At 40.9% G+C, this 18546-nt stretch overlaps 1 protein-coding gene across 4 annotated transcripts in view; it reads right to left on the bottom strand.

Moving 5' to 3' along the window:
* The window catches only part of SMYD4 (SET and MYND domain containing 4), a 39756-nt gene that overhangs the window by 14928 nt on the left and 6282 nt on the right, over positions 1-18546 (bottom strand). For 3 of the 4 annotated variants that reach the window (XM_073667685.1, XM_073667684.1, XM_073667683.1), the window contains exons 2-3: positions 6822-6978; positions 571-715 (exon numbers count right to left, since the gene is read on the bottom strand). In XM_073667685.1, coding sequence (XP_073523786.1) covers positions 571-715; positions 6822-6955 — 279 coding nt within the window. In that variant the 5' untranslated portion in view covers positions 6956-6978. Of the gene's footprint in view, positions 1-570; positions 716-1009; positions 1693-6821; positions 6979-18546 lie in introns of those variants that run through there. The other variant, XM_073667686.1, reaches the window with a different exon arrangement.

Below are 18546 nucleotides of genomic sequence, written 5' to 3'. Positions count from 1 at the left end.
GAAACTCAGCACTTAGGAATTTGTTTTTAACCTGTCTTTAAATAGGATTAATATCTAAAAAAATGTGACATAATGTAAATCTCATGTTTCCAAATATATTTAGAGACCGACACTTCATACTAAATCGAAGGCATACAGAGGTACAGTACAATATGGGCTCACACACTTGTGTCATAGAAGAAGCTCTATACATTTTATTTTAATAACCGCAGCATCATGGGGACATATTTGCTTATGCCAATATTTTTATGACATTTAATAACGAGGTAAAGAAGATAACTACTTGTGGTATTAAGATTTACATCACCACCTACCATACCCTCCTAGATAATAGTTTGCCAGTTATATATTTTTCCCAGTGTAGTTCAGCTCTATACAGCGCTGTGGGGCTAGGCACAATAGATCCATAAAAAAATAACTTTTTAGTTAAATGATAAAATGGGTCTTTTCCAAAAACGTAAGAGTGGGCTGTTACATTCAGTGTAATTGTACATCATGCGGTCTGGCATAAAAGGACTTAACATTTCTGAAAGGGAGATTTCACGTGTCCCAAATCACTGCCACTTGTACCTTGGAGTACAGCACTGCTGCAGCTGTGTACTGTTTTCTTGCAAACCTCTTATTTCCCTCTTCCTTGTAGAAAAGCACAGCACGAGGTTCTTTCCCAACACTCAGATCGCTGCACAATCTCTCTAATATCTCCTCTTCTTCCTGCCTGTGGAGAGAAATTAAAGACAGGTGCTTGTACTATGTGCATACACAAGCTCCGCTACTCTGCAAACCCAATCCCCTCTGCTTGACTTGGACATAAGCATTGCCATTATTCATCCATTTACTAAAAAAAAATAAAAATGTTCTTTATGTGATCTAAAACCCATCTTTTCTCAGTGTGTAATGAATAGGAAAGAACACATTATAGTCTTCTGAACAGAAGTCACAGCTGATCTCATTCTAGATCTTCTTGTGACAGACCAGGATGATTGCAAGTTCTGTACAGAAATGTACTGACCCGTACGAGTCAACTTCCATTACAGACTGGACTGCTGGTTCTTTATCTAACAGGTCAGCAAATCTGCGGTGATGAAATGCAACACATGGCAACTAGTAAGATGAATGAATAGAACTTGTATCTGTACAGTTTTGTCAATCCGATAATCTGATTTCATCACAACTGCTGCAAAATCGGTAGCACTGCTTCATGTACAGCGCTCGGCTATCTCTCTGTCCCATAGAAAGTGAGTAGAGTTGTAGTCATGGCTCCATTCACACCGGGGACCCCTGTTCTCATGATTGATAGGGGTCCCAGTGGTCAGACATAAATAAGATTAGAAAGCTTCTTTTTACTTTTGGTTCAGAAATGCCTTTTATTGTTTTCAGTAACTGTGATTTTTATATAAAGTCGTGCTTGATGCAGGGGTGTGATGCGGACAGTCCTAGGAACACTTATATTTTATCCATCGCAACTACTAGTTGTCACTTTGTTTCTCTGCTCTTCTTGCTGGACCCACAATTTTTCCATCATAATAATTATAAAACTAGATTAGTAAGTTTTAATGCGTGAATGAAAATAAAACCAGTGATTTTCCCACAGAATCTTGGTCGGTCAGGATCTTTGCAACACTTTGTCACTAATAAAGATGGGGGCTGTTGTACATGGCAGATAGTGTGTCCAACTATCTGTAAATTCACAGTCTGCAAAAAAAAAAAAAGAAAAGTCTTTGTACTGTCCCCTCATATACTTGTACATAGTAATAAGATCACCCCTAAGCCTTCGTTTTCCACAGTAAATAACCCCAAGTGTAATAACCTGTCTTGGTATTGCAGACCCCCAAGTCCTCTAATAACCTTGGTCGCTCTTCTCTGCACCCGCTCTAGTTCAGCTATGTCTTTCTTATACACCGGAGACCAGAACTGTACACAGTATTCTAAGTGTGGTCGCACTAGTGACTTGTATAGAGGTAAAATTATCTTCTCCTCATGAGCATCTATGCCTCTTTTAATGCTTCCCATTATTTTATTTGCCTTTGCAGCAGCTGCCTGACACTGGCCACCAAACGTGAGCTTGTCGTCCACCAATACACCCAGGTCTTTTTCAGTGACAGTTTTGCCCAGTGTTTTACAATTAAGCATATAATTATACATTTTATTTCCTCTGCCCAAGTGCATTACCTCACATTTATCCCCATTAAAGCTCATTTGCCATTTATCAGCCCAAGCTTCTAGTTTACATAGATCCTCCTGTAATATAAAATTGTCCTCCTCTGTATTGATTACCCTGCACAGTTTAGTGTCATCGGCAAATATTGAAATACTACTCTGTACCTCTACAAGGTCATTAATAAATATATTAAAAAGAAGTGGGCCCAATACTGACCCCTGTGGTACCCCACTGTTAACTGAGACCCAGTCTGAGTGTGTTCCATTAATAACCACCCTTTGTTTCCTATCACTGAGCCAGTTCTTAACCCACATACATATATTTTCCCCTATCCCCATTGTTCTCATTTTATGTATCAACCTTTTGTGTGGAACAGTATCAAAAGCTTTTGAAAAGTCCATATACACAACATCCACTGCATTTCCTTGGTCCATTCCGGAACTTACACCTTCATAAAAGCTGATCAGATTAGTTTGACAGGAACGGTCCCTCATAAACCCATGTTGATATTGGGTCATGAGGTTATTCTTCTTCAGATACTCTAGTATAGCATCTCTTAGGAAACCCTCCAGGATTTTACCCACAGTAGAGGTTAAGCTTACCGGCCTATAATTTCCAAGTTCGGTTTTTGTCCCCTTTTTGAATATTGGCACCACATTTGCTATACGCCAGTCCTGTGGTACAGACCCTGTTATTATGGAATCTTTAAAGATTAAAAATAATAGTCTATCTATGACGTTACTTAATTCCTGCAGTACTCACGGGTGTATCCCATCCGGGCACGGGGATTTGTCAACTTTAGTGATTTTTAGACGCCGCCGTACTTCCTGCTGGGTTAAGCAAGTGACATTTAATGGAGAATTTTTGTTATCACTGATCATGTTTTCTGTCATGTGATTTTCTTGTGTAATTACTGTTGAAAAAAAATCATTTAGCATATTGGCTTTTTCCTCATCCTCATCCACCATTTCACCCAGACTATTTTTAAGGGGGCCAACACTATAATTTTTTAGTTTTTTTACTATTTATGTAGTTAAAGAATATTTTGGGATTATTTTTAATTTTTACTTTCTCTGGCAATGATTCTCTCTGTCTCAATCTTTGCTGCCTTGATTTGGTTTTTACAGAATTTATTCAATTTTCTGTATTTATTTAATGCCTCATCACTATCTACTTGCTTTAGTTCTCTAAATGCTTTCTTTTTGTCACTTATTGCGCCCCTTACAGCTCTATTTAGCCATAGTAGTTTCCTCCTATTTCTAGCATGTTTATTCCCATAGGGTATATATTGTGCACAGGTCCTTTCAGGATGCTAATAAATGTCTCCCATTTGCTTTGTGTAGTTTATTAGCATATCGTCCCAGTTTATTGCACTAAGATCATCTCTCAACCGCTGAAAATTTGCCTTCCTGAAGTTTAGTGTTTAGTGTCCTTGTAACCCTTCTACTACACATCTTATTAAAGGATACATGAAAACTTATTATTTTGTGATCACTATTACCCAAGTGACCACCAACTCGTATATTTGATATGCGGTTTGACCTGTTGGTTAATATTAGGTCTAGCAGTGCCCCCCTTCTTGTTGGGTCCTGAACCAGTTGTGAAAGGTATTTGTCTCTCATAGTTGTCAAAAACCTTTTACCTTTGCTGGAGCTACATGTTTCTGTTCCCCAATGTATTTCAGGGTAGTTGGAGTCCCCCATAATAATGACATCTCCTTGAGTCACTGCTTCATCTATTTGCTTTAGGAGGATATTCTCTGCTGCTTCCATTATTTTTGGACACTTATAACAAACCCCTATCAGTAATTTATTATTTTTCCCCCTCCCCTTACAGTATCTCCACCCACAGGGACTCTACATTTTCATTAGATTCATATATTCTCAAGCAAGATGAGTTTTAAGGATGATTTTACTCATAGACTGTAAGCTTGCGAGCAGGGCCCTCACTCCTTTCAAAATGAGATATGCTTATTCTGTATTGTCTGTATATGTCCCCCCTAAAATTTGTAAAGTGCTGCGGAATATGTTGGCGCTATAAAAATTATTATTATTATTATATATAAACACACCCCCCCTCACTTGTTTGTATGGTCATTTCTGAACAGACTATAGCCCTGTAAATTAACTGCCCAGTCATGGCTCTCGTCCAGCCACATCTCAGATATCCCCACCATGTCATAATTATTTTCCAACAAAATTAATTCTAATTCATCCATTGTGTTGGTGAGGCTTCTGGCATTAGTGTACATGCATTTTATGTATCTCTCTGTACCTCTATTCCTTCTTACTATATTGACTGTTCTAACCCCACCCCCAGTTTCTTTATTTGTGCCCAGGTCACTATCTGCACTATCTTCCCCACCTATAAAATAACCCCCCCCCAATTCCTAGTTTAAACACTCCTCCAATCTTCTAGTCATTTTCTCCCCCAGCACACCTGCACCTTCCCCATTGAGGTGAAGCCCATCCCTAGCGTAGAACCTGTAGCCAACTGAGAAGTCGACCCAGTTCTCCAGGAACCCAAACCCCTCCTTCCTACACCAATTCCTGAGCCACTTATTTATCTCCCTAATTTCCCGTTGCCTCTCTGGCGTGGCACGTGGTACAGGCAGTATTTCAGAGAATACCACCTTGGATGTCCTTGCTTTAAGCTTGCAGCCTAATTCCCTTAAATTTTCTTTAAGGACCTTCCACCTACCTCTAACTTTGTCATTTGTGCCAATGTGCACCATGACCGCTTGGTTCTCGCCAGCCCCTCCCAGTAATCTGTCAACCCGATCAGCGATGTGCCCGACTCGAGCGCTAGGTAGGCAGCACACTTTTCAACGATCCCTGTCTTTGTGAAAGATTGTCCAATCTGTTTCCCTAATAATTGAGTCCCCCACTACCAGCACCTGCTTGGCCTGCCCTGCTCTCCTATTTCCCCCCCTACTGGAGCTGACACTCCTCCGGCTTTCAGAGGACATGCCTTGCTGCAGCAGTGCTACCCCTGTACTGACACCCCCCTCATCAACCAACTTTGCAAACTTATTGGGGTGTGCCAGATCAGGACTAGCCTCCCTGGCACTCTTCCCTCTACCCCCTCTTCTGTCACCCAGCTAGCTGCCTCACTGTCCTGCAGCTCCCTACTACCACCCTCCCCCACATCTACCCCAGTGAGCAGCAGACTCCTTTCCATATTGTCTATGGATCTCCATGTTGCCAGCTGCTCATTTAGATCCAGTACCTGGGCTTCCAAAAGCACAACGTGCACACATCTCGCGCAGCAGTATGCACCCACGACCAGCTGTTCAAGGATTGCATACATGTGGCAAGATGTATACTGGATAGCATTGTCAACAATGGAGCTCATTTCCTAATGGGGATTGCACTAGACAGAAATGTTAAACAAAAAGAAATGTAAATAATTAATAAAATACAGACAGCAATTCAGTCCAAATTCCTCCATTCCAAACTCCATGAATCCAAATTCACACACTTACTTCCGTTTGCACTTACGCTCCATTCACACTTGCTAAGGAAGAAGATTTAGGCTGCGTGCCCACTATGCGCTTTTCAAGCATTTTTGCTGCGGAATTTCCGCAGCGAAAACGCTTAAAAAACGCTTGGTAATACGTGCCCCATGGTCCCCAATGATAATCCGCATGCGGAAATTTCCGCTGTGGATTATCATTTCGGAAAAATACGCAGCATGTCCATTAATTTTGCGGACACGCAGCGTAATCGTCATCATTGACTTGCATTGGACCGCGTGACATCCGCATCACTGCATCTGCACAAGCGGATATCACACGGTTCAATGTGCGGATGGTACCCAGGTCTGGAGAAGAGGAGACTCTCATCCAGACCTGGGTACCATAGAACCTATTAAAAAAAGAATTTAAAATAAAAAATAAAGATTATACTTACCTCCCGATGTCCTCCCGGTGTTTTCTCTGCTCCGTCTGGTCTGTTGTATGGGTCGCGGTGTTGTGAAGGACCTGCACGACATCATTGAGTCATGTGACCTGTCACATGACTCAATGACGTCACCGCAGGTCCTTCACACCACCGCGAGCCGCCCAAGACACCGGACGCAGCAGAGAAAACACCGGGAGGACATTGGAAGGTAAGTATAATCTTTATTTTTTACCATTCTTATTCTTTTATTTTAACTAACTTGGTCACACTACTATAAATCCATGCCGGTTGCATGGATTTATATAGTGTGACCAAGTTGTCAAGCACTTTCCAAGTGATGTTAAAATCGCTTGGAAAAGTGCTTGATTACCCGCATGCAGAAATGCATGCAAAAACGCTTGACAAATGCTTCTACCTCGCGGGAAAAAAGCATGTAAAAACCGCATGCGTTTTTCCTCCCAGGGAGAAGCGGAAAAAATATGCAGCATTTCTGCATCGTGGGCACATAGCCTTAAAGAGTTTTTTTTTTTCCCCTTTAGCAGCAATCCAACCTACAGCTCAATGCACTTCCAAAAGTCTGGTTAAGTCATGAGGATTCCCCCATACTATCTCAAAGTTTCCTAAAAGGGGATACAACACCTGGTTTTCTAAATGGTTCAGCAAGTGTAAGTGTAATCCTGTAAATGCTTTTTATTAAGCTGGATTTTTTACATGCTACATACTGTGTGACCTGTACAATGGGAGCATAGATTGCTACTTACTGCAGAAGTGACCAACATGCACTGAAGCTTTCTTTAAGATCTGATCCTGGTGAAAACGGTCCTTTTTCTTGAGATGACAGCTGCAACCACTTGCGATGTGCATAGGTTTGCCAGTCCACAACAGGGAGCTCCATCAGCAACACTGAGCAATTCAGAGCTGCACACAAAGAACAAAGTGAATGGAGCACAACGGTGTTTATTACCACAATGTTAATGTATTACTTAAGAAAGCACTCCCATCTATAGGTTTTTTATTAAATCTGTGTATATATATATATATGCATGTAATGTAGTGTGAGTGTATTGATATACTCACCTATCGCTGCTCTCTCCAGGATCCAGTGCCGTTCTGCTTTGCTTCTCAGTGACGTCAGCGCTCTGCAGACTATACGGCTCACCCTACGCTCTATGCGTGAGTCAGAAGTCGCTGTTACAATGTAAGCGTATGCAGCCTTGTTCTGACGCTTCATAGACTTACAATGTAAAAGCCATTTCCGGGTCAGGCAGAGCGCAGTGTGACCTAACGAGGCTGCAGAGCAGTGACGTCAAAGAGGAGAAAACCAGCACTGGACATTGGAGAAAAAAGGGGTAGATGGGAAGGCTTCCTTACATTGGAAAACCCTTTTCAGAAACTAGATACCGGTTATGTCAAGTATTAACGAAATCATTGCTCTCTCTGCTGTCACCTTTCAGCCATGACATTCAGATTCCCAAGTCCTTCAACATTAGTGATCAAGTCTTGCTGGGGGAGGACAGTAGTACTGATGGAGTACAATTCGCCTGACAGATAATATTTAGTCTGCTTTCACCCCCAAGCTAATCAGCGCACGACCCTGGGACATGACAGAGCGTGTTCTGCCGTTCACTCCTAATCATTCAGCTTTTCGCTGGCTTCTCATACAAAGATAGAACAAAATGTTCTCATGATTAGCAAGATTTCTGATCACCACTTCCTTCAACTCTGTGATCTATGAAAATGTAAAACGTCAGCGATCTCACACTATTCAGTCCTCAGATGAAAAAGTATAGGCACGGACACATCAGGGCTGCGGCGTCAGATCAGTAAGCCGGCTGCTTCAAACCGCCTCCCGTGCAATTAGTCAGCACACCAAATCACCGATTCATTATTGCATCTGCGCCAGTCTTTTGTGTTCTCTACCTTTTTTTTGTTTGTGCCATATTCATCTTTCCATTTGGTCCTTTTTAACCAATTCAAGACCAGGCCATTTACCCTAGGCACATTTTTGTGTATCATATGGTTCATTTTTATGTCACTGTCATATTTTCTTTTCTCTAAATTTTCTTTTTTTATAAATATTTATATAGCTAATACATTTATTTTTTTATTCTCATATTCACTTTTTTTAATTTCTAATATCAGGCTAGATTGGTGGTAAAATAAAGGAAATAAGTATGTTTTTCTCTTTTTTTTTATTACCACAAAGAATTACTAAAATACATTTGAAAATGTGTTTCCCATTTTGTTGTAACAAATATTTTTTATATATCAGACACTTTTTTTTTATACAGGGACGGGGCTAGTAACAGCAGTTTGTATTGACAATAGCATTTTTTCTTTTACTTGTTATTGTTCATTTATTTTATACAATGTGCCTCCCATGAGGTCATAAAAAACCTTGTGGTAGAAGGAGTTGCATTAAAATTATTTTATTATCTTATTTCCCTTGCTGGCTCCATAAGCAGAGGTGTCTAAGTCTCCTATGACCCAGCAGCTCCTTCCCCAAAAGCTCTTCCCTCCTCCATAGAATCTTATCAGTAGCAGCTGTCACATTTTGTCTCAGTAAGGCTATGTGCGCACAATGCAGAAATGCTCCGGATTTTTTCCTGAGCGTTTCTGCATCTCCCTGGCAGAAAAAAACGCATGCGGATTGTACATGCGGATTGTACATGCGTTTTCCTGCCAGGGACACGCGGATGTGAAGCGTTCTTCACTTGCATTTCTGCATGCGGGTTATCAAGCGCTTTCCAGGCGATTTTAGCATCACTTGGAAAGTGCTGGACAACTTGGTCACACTATATAAATCCATGCAAACAGCATGGATTTATATAGTGTGACCGAAAGAATGGTAAAAAATAAAACTATACTTACCTTTTGATGGCCCCCAGAGTCTTTATTCGCTCCGTCCTGGCTGCCGGCAGCTCGCGGTACACTACACTGAAGGACCTGCCGTCACATGACTATGACGTCAGCGCAGGTCCTTCAGTCCACCGCGATCTGTCGGCAAGGGAGGACAAGCACACCGGGGGCCATCAGAAGGTAAATATAATATTTATTTTTTATTTTATTCTTTTTTTTTTTACAGGTTCTATGGTACCCGGGTCTGGAGGAGAGTCTCCTCTTCTCCAGACCCGGGTACCATCCGCACATTGAAATGCTTGGATTCCCCATCTACATATACAGTGATGCGGATTCTATGCGTTCTAATGCAAGTCAATGGCGGCGAAAGCGCAGCACTTCCGCAAAATAATTGGTAGTGCTGCGGATTTTTCCGCAATGATAATCCGCAGCGGAAATTTCTGCAGGATGTGCACAGCACATGGGGATTATCATTGGGGAACATGGCAGGCGCCTTCTACCAAGCGTTTCTGCAGCGGAATTGCCGCTGAAAAAACGCATCGTAGGCACACAGCCTAATGGGAGAGTCTGTCTTCACTGAATACAGATTTTACCTCAGAATTGAGAATTTTGAAATTAAACCAATTGCTACTCCTTAAAGTTTAATTAAAGTGGTTGAACAAAAATATCCTGTGAAACGTTTAGGAATTGCAGCCATTTTTCCACAAAGCCTCAATGGCTCAAAAGTAATTGGATAAATTAACTTTACCATAAATAAAATGTTCATTTTTAATACTTTGTAGAGAATCCTTTGCAAGCAATGATGGCCTAAAGTCTGGAAGCCACGGGCATCACCAAACCCTGGGTTTCCTCCTTTGTGATGCTTTGCCCGGCCTTTACTGCAGCTGACTTCAGTTGTTGCTTGTTTGTTTTCTTTCCGCCTTGTTTTGTCTTAAACATGAGAAATTCTGCTCGATGGTGTTGCGATCTGGTGATTGACTCGACCATTGCAGAGTATTCCACTTCTTTGACTTTTCCTGTGTTGCTTTCGCTGGATGTTTTGGGTCATTGTCCATTTGTGCTGTGAAGCGCCATCCATTCAACCTTGCTGCGTTTGTTTGAATCTGAGCAGAAAGTATCGTCCCGTACACTTCAGAATTCATCTGGCTGCTTCTGTCTTCAGTCACATCATCAATAAACACTAGTGACCCAGTGTCACTGGAAGCCATGCATGCCTGCGCTATCACACTGCCTCCACCATGTTTTACAGAAGGATGTGGTGTGCTTTGGATCATGAGCAGTTCCAAGCCTTCTCCATACTTTCTTCTTCCCATCATTCTGGTACAGGTTGATGTTAGTTTCATCTGACCTGTGAATGCTTTTCCAGAACAGGGCGTCTTCTTTAGATGTTTTTTGGCAAAGTCTAAACTGGTCTTTCTAGTTTTAAGGCTGATTAATGGTTTGCAGCTTGTGGTGAATCCTCTGTATTTGCTCTCATGAAGTCTTCTCTTTATGGTAGACTTTGATACTGAAACACCTACTTCCTGGAGAGTGTTCTTCATTTGGCTGGATATTGTGAAAGGGTTTTTCTTCACAATGGAAAGGATTCTGCGATCATCCACCACTGTTGTCTTCCATGGATGTCCAGGCCTTTTTGAGTTCCCAAGCTCTTTTTTTTTGCAGAATGTACACACCTGTTGATTTGGCCACTCCTAACAGTTCTGTTATCTCTTCGATGGATTTTTTTTTCAGCTTAATGATGGTCTGTTTCACTTCAATTGAAAGCTCCTTTAACCGCATGTTGTTGGTTCACAGCAACAGCTCCCAATTGCAAATGCCATACTTGGAATCAGCTTCAAACTTTTACCTGCTTAACTTATGATGGATTAAAGAGGGAATAGACCATTAAATATCTTTTCAGATAATTGTCCAATTACTTTTGGTCCCTTAAAAAAGAGGCAGCTGCATATTAAGCTGTAATTCCTAAACCCTTACTCCAATTAGGATGTGAATACCTTCAAATTAAAGCTGAGAGTCTGCACTTTAACCCCTTCATCCAAAAGCCTGTTTTCATCTTCCTGACCAGGCCAATTTTTTGAATTCTGACCAGTGTCAGTTTATTGAGGTAATTACTCTGGAACGCTTCAACGTATCACAGTGATTCTGAGATTGTTTTTTCGTGACATATTGTACCTCATGGTAGTGGTAAAAAAATTTTGATATGACTTGCGTTTATTTGTGAAAAAATTGGAAATATGGCGATTATTTTGAAAATTGAAAAATTTTCAAACTTTTATGCCCTTAAGAGAGTTATGTCACACAAAATAGTTAATAACATTTCACATGTCTACTTTACATCAGCATCATTTTTTAAACTGTGTTTTTTTGTTAGGAAGTTAGAAGGGCTAAAAGTTGACCAGCAATTTCTCATTTTTACAACAAAATTTACAAAATCATTTTTTTAGGGGCCACATCACATTTCAAGTGACTTTGAGGGGTCTATAAGACAGAAAATATCCAAAGTTACACCATTCTAAAAACTGGACCCCTCAAGGTGCTTAAAACCACATTCAAAAAGTTTATTAACCCTTCATGTGCTTCACAGGAACATGGAAGGAAAAAATAATCATTTAACTTAATTTTCCTTTAGACCCAATTTTTTTCCCTTTCAGAAGGGTAACAGGAAAAAATGGACCCCACAATTTGTTGTGCAATTCCTCCTGAGCACACGATACCCCATATGTGGGGGAAAACACTGTTTGGGTGCACAGCAGGGCTCGGAAGGGAAGGAGCGCCATTTGACTATTTGAAAGTAAAATTTGCTGGTATAATTAGAGGGCACCATGTTGCATTTGGAGAGCCCCTGATGTGCCTAAACAGTGGAAACCCCCACACAAGTGACACCATTCTAGAAAATAGACCCCTCAGAGAAATTGTATAGATGTGTGGTGAGCACGTTGAAGCCCCATGTGCTTCACAGAAGTTTGTAATGTTGAACCATGAAAATAAAAAAAAAAACATTTTCCCACAAAAATTTTCACAAGGCTAACAGGAGAAAATGGACCCAAAAAAATTGTTGTGCAATTTCTCCTGAGTATGCCGAATCCCAATATATGGTCAAAAACTATTTTTGAGGCACAGTGCAAAGTTCAGAAAAGAAGAAGCGCCATATTGGAGTTCAGATTTTGCTGGACTAGTTTCAGGGTGCCATGTCACATTGGTAGAGCTTCTGAGATGCCAGAACAGCCCAACTCCCCATAAGTGACCCCATTTTACAAACTACACCTTTCAATGAATTAATCTAGTGATGCAGTGATCATATTGACACCGCAGTTGTGTCACATCATTTTATACCACTGGGCAGAGAAAAAAATAAATAAATTTTTACCACCAAAATTTTGTTTTAGCCTCAGATTTTACATTTTCACACTGGACAATGGTTAAAAATGGCACCAAAATTTTTCCCCCAATTTTTGCTGAATGTACAAATACCCCATATGTGGCTGTATAGTACGGCTTAGCCACACAGCGAAACTCGGGAAGGAATGAGCGCTTTTGCCTCCTGAAGCACAGATTTTCCTAGAATAGTTTGCGGTCACCATATGCATAACCCCTAAGTGCTAGAAGAGCAGAACCCTCCCTCTCAAGTGACCCCATTTTGGAAATGATACCCCTTTGTGAAATTATCTACAGGGGTAGTGACGATTTTGACTCCATGGGTGTTTTCCAGAGACAAGCAGTAGTGGATGTTACTGAGTGAAAATTGCAAACTGCTGTTGTAGTGACCAGTACATTGTAGTGACCAGTATATTGTAGCGCCTGTACATTGTGCCCAGATTTTGGAGACACGCACCCGTATATTAGGCAGGCTGTCATCGCTACAGAAATGCCAAACATGAGGACGCTAAATGTGGTTTAGACACACTGGGGCTCAGAAGGGAGGGGGGCATTTGGATTTGGGAATGCAGAATTAGCTGGATTTCTTTTGGGGGGCGAGGAGCAATAGCACTTTTCCACAGCCTTTGTATTGCCAATAACGTGGAAGCCCTCTATATTTCCGATAACAGATGACGGACCTGAGCTTTTTTTGTGGATTGAGTTGAAGCTTTTATTGGGAACATTTTACATAACATTTTAGATTACATTTATCTGGCGCTCTTACGCGGAGCACTTTCTTTGGGGTTTCCATCTAAATCTCCGAGTGACATGACAGATGAAACCCCCGATGGATCCATTTACTATAATGAGGCAGCAGAGTTACTCTGGACTCCTTTTGGCCTCTCTTCAGCGTTGTTCTTCTTTTCAGAAGTGCACAAAACCGTGGCCGATGGCACTTCTATGCATGTCTAAAAAGACGGACATCGCCAGATCACAGGGCAGACGGTGTCCACAGTGCCTCCATCTGCCTCATTATAGGGAATCTTCTGCTGGGAGTTCCGTCTGAATAACGTATTTCAGAGATTTACACGGAAACCCCAGTGTAAGCGCTAAGTGTAGAGCGCAAGATAAATGTGAGCTGAGCCTTACTGAGATCTTTGGGAGTCAGCACAAACAAATCAACAGCAGGTGAAGAATTGGTTTTATTTTTTACACTGTTCATCATGCGGTATTAGTGATTAGATTACTTTATTCTTCGGGTCGGTGCGATTACAGCGATACCAGATTTATATCTGGTTTTTATGATTGACAGCTGTTACACACTAAAAGATGCTTTTTTTTACTTTTACTATAACTTTTTTATTTTTCCGCTGACAGAGGTTTATCGTAGCTTGTTTTCCCTGGGACAAGATGACATTTTAAGCGGTGCCATTTTAATTTACATTCGTCTTTTTGATCGTGTTTTATTGCAGTTTTTGTTCGGTGGCATGACGATAAAGCATGTTTTTTTGCCTTTTTTTTTTTTTACGGTGTTCACTGAAGGGGTTAACTAGTGGGACAGTTTTATAGGTTGGGTTATTCTGGAAGCGGCGATAACAAATGTGTACTTTTTTTAAAAATTTTTTACATAAATAAATGTATTTATTTGATTAATATTTTTTCTTTTTTTTTTATTCTTTATTCCTGGAATTTTTTTTTTATATATTTTAACAATTCATTAACTTTTTTTTACATTGTCACAGAATGGGACATCATCTTTACACTGTCAATCACTGATCTGATACTCTGCAATGCTTCTGAGCATGACCCGACAGGCCACAGTCCCTGGCTGACCCCGCGGCCATCATGGGACCGGGGTACGCATCGCGTTGTGCTGATGGGGGCACAGAGGGAGTGAGCGATGTCGCTATCGCTATTGACAGCGGCATCACAGGGGTTAAACGTGGCGTTGCTGTGGGGGGTCAGCTCTCACATAGAGCTGACACCTGCATTTGATGGAGACGGCGCTCAGCATGAGCCCGCACGATCACTGCCCCGCATATACACTGCTCTTTGTGGGAACGCAGCTCCAGCAGAGCAGTATATATATGGTGCATGTCAGGATGGGGTTAAGCCCATATTGATTATATAACTGTGTCTTGAATATGTTTTGGTAAACAACTAAAATGCCTAAACTTGTGTCACTGTCTAAATATTTCTGGAGCTAACTGTATATACTGTATCTACTGCTGCTCTGGATGTGCACGTAGTTGTTCTACCTCGGATTAGTATGCAACTATCAAACAGGATCAACAGCATCTCTCCTTACATGTCTGTACTGTGCTGTTCTTGTTATTTCTCCTAGAAATTTATCAGTGAATTGACAACTGGATGTTACCATTTGGGGTGCTGCATCCAGCAAAGTCAATTATTCTTCAACTGGTGCTGCTGAGTGTCAGTGCTTAGGGACAAACCAACAGAAAAGAAAAATGGGAAGGAGCATAAATTATTTATACATTTCCAAGAGTAATAGAGGAAGAAGCTACACAACAAGACTTCTTATAATAGATGCTCCAGAATTTATTTTTACATAGAAAGCTTTTTTTTTTTTTTATCACAAACATGTCAGGAACAGCAGATAACCTTCTAATATTTTAAAATGCATGGAAAAAAAAAAAAAAGGTATTGCAACAGGTGTTTTTTTTTTAGGGCATTGTTCTTTTTAGACATGCATTTTTCAAAGCAGTTGAGGCCTACTGGAAAAAAAGGGCAGGAAAAAAGATAGCTAAAGCATGCAGGAAGAAAAAAAATGACTAAAAATGTATCATACGTAAGTGCAAATTATATTTGGCCACAGACTTCAATGTGAAATAAAACACAATAAAAAACATGTTGTTCACAAAACTGCTGTGTGTCAATCCCAGCCAGGCGCAGCGCTCACTTCTTGTTGCTTACTTATATGTCCGAAAGCGGGGACAGTAACGCCAGCGCAGATGGGGTGCAAAGCTCACACTTCATAACAGGAGCCCCAGGAACGTGAGTTTCGACACTGATGGAACGGCACAAGTACGGGAGGCGAGTATAGGTGTTTTTATTTTAACGGGGGCAAATGTTCAGATTGAGAAGGGGTGGTGGGCAAACCCTTTAAAGAATTATGCCCACGTTATTTCATTGGTAAAATTGCAATGTACTAGTAAAAAAAAATCAGCAATTTGATCTTGATCGGAAGGCTTTTTAAGTTTATATTGCTCACGGCCCAGTTAACTATTGTGATAACAAGTGCTTTCCAATACAGCTTGTAAGCGCTGCTCTAAAGCTGCCGGATCACTGTAGTTTATTGTTGGCTCCCAATCCATGACTAATTTGGCAGCATGGGAGCACATTATTTAGGCCAGCAGCAAAAATAAAGTCACTGGTCCAAATGGTCAATCCCTCTCCTTAGCAAACAAGGGAAGTGGGTTGTCCTACTGAAGATGTGATAAACCCTTTAGTATGTTCACAAGCAAATGATACATTACAGATTTTCTGTGCAAAAAAACAAACAAAACCCACATGTACAACAGAAACTGAAGGTTTTGTCTGCGTATATAATAGTAATGACATACCCAATATCAGATTGGTGGGAGTCAGACACTGGTCTCTCACAAATTAGTTATTTGAGCCAGAGGCAGCCAAAAGAAAACATTAACCCCTTAACGAGCACAGATACACCTTTTAACAGCGGCAGTTAAGGAGTCAGTCATTAGTGCTGAATGAATTTGTTTGGCATTTCAAATTCGGGTTCGTGGCTCTGGCTTGTTCGCGCCAAAAAAAATTGGCTCCACTCACGAACATCCCTGATTTGCCACGCAGATGTTGGCGTGACAGCGTGGCAAATCAGGGATGTTCGGGGGCGGAGCCGATTTTTTGGCGCAAACATGCCGGAACCCCGAACACGAATTTGAAATGCCGAACAACAAATTCGCTCAACGCTATCAGTCATCACTGCTGAATCGTCAGAGGCAGGACCAAGTTCTGCAGTCCCCCCTGCATTGTCATAGCCAGACAATGAATTTTCCCTTCAAATTCCCCCTTCTTCAGCAACCCCTGGAATAAAATGTCACTAATTTTACCCCCTTTGAATTTTTCCAAATTTGTGTTACCCCAGAAGTCCTACAATTGATTGCCCACCAAACCACTTTATATACCCGACAATATATTTCCCAAAAACCCACATCCTTTTATTCCCATTGATGAATTCCCACAAATGTCCCTGAAATAAAAAAATAAAAAAATTGGGGTCTTATCCTAAACACAGGTTTAGTGAAAAAAAAACAATCCACTCTCCTTTCCTACTGGGCAACCGAATCTGTCCACAGCACCCCTGTATTTGCAGCTGGCATCTCCTTAGCCCATTATAAAGCCCTAATGAGATTCCTTCATTTTAATGACAATTCCCAAGCCCCCCCCCCTAAAAAAAAATTACCCCAACTACGATGACTTTAACGAATTGAGACGCCTAATTTCCCTTCTAAAAGATTTATTTCTAAATTCCTATACCCCAGATCAAAATTTTGCAGTCGATGACTCCCTCATAAGTTTCACGGGCCATCTGTCATTCCGATAATTTATTTATTGTACAAAATGTGTGAGAGCACAACAGGGTACATGTGCACTTTTCTAAAATATGAAGGTAGGGACCACCAAACTGCCCTCAGACAATTGACACCCTCGGTAAAATTGTTTGGAAGCTAATGACCCCATTTCTTCACTAAGGGTACCACGTGTACATCAGCAATTACTACAAAAACTAGTGCAATAAAATGTGATGTTTGTTCCTCAGAACGTACAAAAAAGGTTCATTAACTTGACAGTGAATAAAATACATACTAATTTTTTCAAACTTGTGTTGCATCAACTGCATAAGAAATGGTGGTATTAAACTGCTCACTACCTCCCTAGATAAATATATTAGAGGGTATAATTTACAAAAAAACATTTATGGGGGTTTTACGTTGCTCTTGAACCATACAGGCTCTGCAACTATGACAATCTATTCCAAATAGAGCCAAATTTGTGCCCCTTCTGTTTCGAGGCCTTTGTCCAAACAGTAATTTTGACTACATGTGGGGTATTGCCGAGCTCATAAGAACGTGGGTAACAAACTGTGGGGTTCATTTTTTGGTGTTACCTCTTGCAAAAGTGAGATATTTGGGGCTAAAGCAAGATTTTTGTGAAAAAAAAAATATTAGTTACTTACCAGTAATGGGATTTTACAGAGCCCATGAGAGCACCACCTGAGAGAGGGTATCCACCCATCAAAGACAGGAAACCTACTGATATAAAAGGGCGGTATCTCTCCTCCGCATCAGTAGGGTTTCAAAGCATAAGAGGACCTCCACACAGTGGAGACACTGTGTATATCAGCACCACGCCATAGATTGTACACTGTTCTGTACACACCATATATTTTTGCAATTTATCCATGTAGGCACACCAGATAAGTGGTACATCATACTTGACTGTCCATTACCTTTTTTACATTTCTGCTGTGGCGCCCCTTTTCTGTGTCTGTTTTTAGTCCCCCGCTTACTCACCACATTGTTCTTCACAATCATTGTCTTGAACAAATAAAATTTGTCTCATTCACATTGGACCGTTCTTCATTTCATTATTGCATTCGATGGTCTATTTCCATACATGTCCATTATTGGGTTATCAGTAACTGGTACACACATAGGTACAGTACCTTTAATGCCATTTTTAATGTACCCGCTTCTTATATCTCGTTTATACGCATTTTCTGTTTGCGAACAGGTCTATTATTGGTAGACCCCAGCGGTCCACAATTTGTTGAACTACTGCTGGATTTAGCTCCCATTCTCCCCGTCTGTGTATTCTGACTCAAGAAACCTGCCCTTTTGTTTTCTTTCTCTCGTATATGCAGCGCTGAGAGTGTTAACCAGTGCCGTTCTGCAAATTGTAGAATCTCTTCCATCACCAACATCAAGGTGCGGGATCTCGTGCCCCCTTGATGGTTGATATAGGCGACTCTCATGCGGTTGTCTGAAATTATGCGAACATGACGCCCTTGTAAGCAGGGAAGGAGTTTTATCACTGCATTCTTAACTGCCAACAACTCCTTCATATTTGGAGAGTAACCCCTTTCTGTGTCCAACAAGACTTGGATTACATAATCCCTCAGATGTGCTCCCCATACATCTGGGATTGCGTCTGTTGTAATTATGTCCTGAATTTGATAGTGAACCTCTCACAGGGAGTTTCGTGGGTCTAATTCCAACTACCATGCGA

This window comes from Phyllobates terribilis, unplaced genomic scaffold (assembly GCF_046119375.1).
Source record: "Phyllobates terribilis strain yellow unplaced genomic scaffold, ASM4611937v1 Scaffold_2__4_contigs__length_985480577, whole genome shotgun sequence".
NCBI lineage: Eukaryota > Metazoa > Chordata > Amphibia > Anura > Dendrobatidae > Phyllobates > Phyllobates terribilis.
This window is presented reverse-complemented; position numbering and strand designations above follow the sequence as displayed.